This window comes from Terrapene carolina, unplaced genomic scaffold, assembly GCF_002925995.2.
Source record: "Terrapene carolina triunguis isolate 2854851 unplaced genomic scaffold, T_m_triunguis-2.0 Scaffold27706, whole genome shotgun sequence".
In the NCBI taxonomy this organism is placed as follows: Eukaryota; Metazoa; Chordata; order Testudines; family Emydidae; genus Terrapene; species Terrapene triunguis.
This window is the reverse complement of record NW_020692057.1, coordinates 1-1,801: the sequence shown is the minus strand read 5'-3', so window position 1 is coordinate 1,801 and position 1,801 is coordinate 1. Positions and strand designations below refer to the sequence as shown.

Below are 1,801 nucleotides of genomic sequence, written 5' to 3'. Positions count from 1 at the left end.
GACTCACTCTGCCCTGATTGGCTCGGGGCTGGCAGCTGCGGGGACAGGTCTGCGCAGACACAGACAGAGAGAAGTTGGCAGAGAGGTGTGTGCCCTGGGGCAGAACCGAGAGCAAATGGGCGACTCCGGACCCCTCGTCCCACTGCCCTGTCGCCCGGATCCCCCTTCCCCTGCCGGGATGCTGCTCCCTCTGCTGCTCCTGCCCTGGGCATGGGGGGCCCTGGCCGGTAAGTGGGGACCCCCCCCCGCTGTTTTTGCTACTGTGGGGGAGGGGATGGTGTAAAGCCAGGGCTGGGGGGGGGGGAACAGCACTGTGCTGTGTTAGTGACCCTTGCTGGGGGTGTAGGAGGAGGGGGAAGGCGGGTTAGGGGTCAGCAGGGAGACGCATTAATGTCTCTCCCCACCCGCTTTGTTCTCCACTTGTTTTCTGTTACTCCCTCCTCCGCAGCCTTCCCTCCTGCCCCCCCAGGGACTGTAACCCTCCGGGTGCTCCTCACCGCCCTGTTCCCAGACGCCAGCTCTGCGCACATACAGGTGAAGGCCCTGCTGGGCGACCTGGAGACCCACTCCGTGAACTGCAGAACCTGCGAGATCCACTTCCTGCAGCCCTGGGCCCAGCAGGGCCTGACCCCGAAGCAGTGGCAGGACCTGGAGCTGGTGATCCATCGCTCTCTGTCCGACTTCATCCGGACCGTGAACACAATCGCCCAGCAGCAGCGAAAGGGCTGTGAGTATGGAGCGGTCTGAGGGGATCCCTCCCCCCACCCACCCGGGGTGCTGAGAACTGACACACTCACCTGGCCCTGGCCCTTTGGCTGATTGGAGCTGGCGTCCCCCAGAGGGGAAACACCAGCTCTGGGGCCAGATTGTAGCCTCCACTTCCTAGAGGGGAAAGGCCCCGCGTCCCACTCCCTGAGCCGACGCTCCTGGTCTTTCCTGACGTGTACCCTGAGCCTTTGAAAAGCAGGTCATTGGGGGGGGGTCCGTATCTCAGGAACCCCGTGACCAAGGGGCCCCAAATTTACACCACAAACTCTGCCTCAGGCCCCGATGTAACGCAGCGATTTTCGAGCCGATCTGACTGTGCACATGAACCTCAGAGCACTTCGAACAATCAGCTTTAAACAGAAATACCCTTAACTCCAGCCAGAGCCGCCCCACAATCCTGCTGCCATCTTGTGGCCAAACGTCCTCATTGCACCTATCATGCACCTTTATTGCCCCATTTCTCTATTTCTGCTCCCCGGTAACCTCCGGACGCCCGTCCTCATCCCCCTGCCCTTCCTGTTCCAGACCCCTTTGTTACCCAGGGCTCCCTCGGCTGCGAGCTGCCCCCCAACGGCACCTCTAGGGGATTCTATGACGCCGCGGCGAATGGCGAGGACGTCGTGAGCTTCGACGTGGACGTGGGCACCTGGGTCGCTCGGTCGGAGGATAAGCTGGCGCTCAACGCCCGGGACCGTCTCAACTGGGATAAGAGCGCGTCCACCAGGCTTCAGTTTTTTTTGAGAATAACTTGCATCTATCTGCTCAATACGTTTGTTCTGTACGGGAAAGAGTCTCTGGAGAGGCAAGGTGAGGCTGGACACCACTCCCTGCTCGCTGAGATGCAGCCACCTCTGGGGTGGGGCACAGGGGCTGGTTATACATGGCCCCCTTGCCTGGAGTACAAATGCAGCTATATCTGGGGTGCAGCACAGTAGCTATTTCACAGCCGCACTGCACAGCAGTTTAGGACAGGAAGTGAACAGGGTTCTGTCACCACTGGTAACTGCAGGGGGCAGAATTGGGGTCTGGCCAG

At 60.9% G+C, this 1,801-nt stretch overlaps 1 protein-coding gene across 1 annotated transcript; it reads left to right on the top strand.

Annotated features, from left to right (window-relative positions):
* Positions 1–448: 448 nt before the first annotated feature.
* On the top strand, positions 449–1,575 carry LOC112118788 (antigen-presenting glycoprotein CD1d-like; the record flags this gene model as incomplete). The annotated part of the gene is made up of 2 exons (XM_026662463.1): positions 449–727; positions 1,294–1,575. Coding segments are annotated over 2 exons (561 nt in total), but the record flags the coding sequence as incomplete, so codon positions are not given.
* Positions 1,576–1,801: the final 226 nt, after the last annotated feature.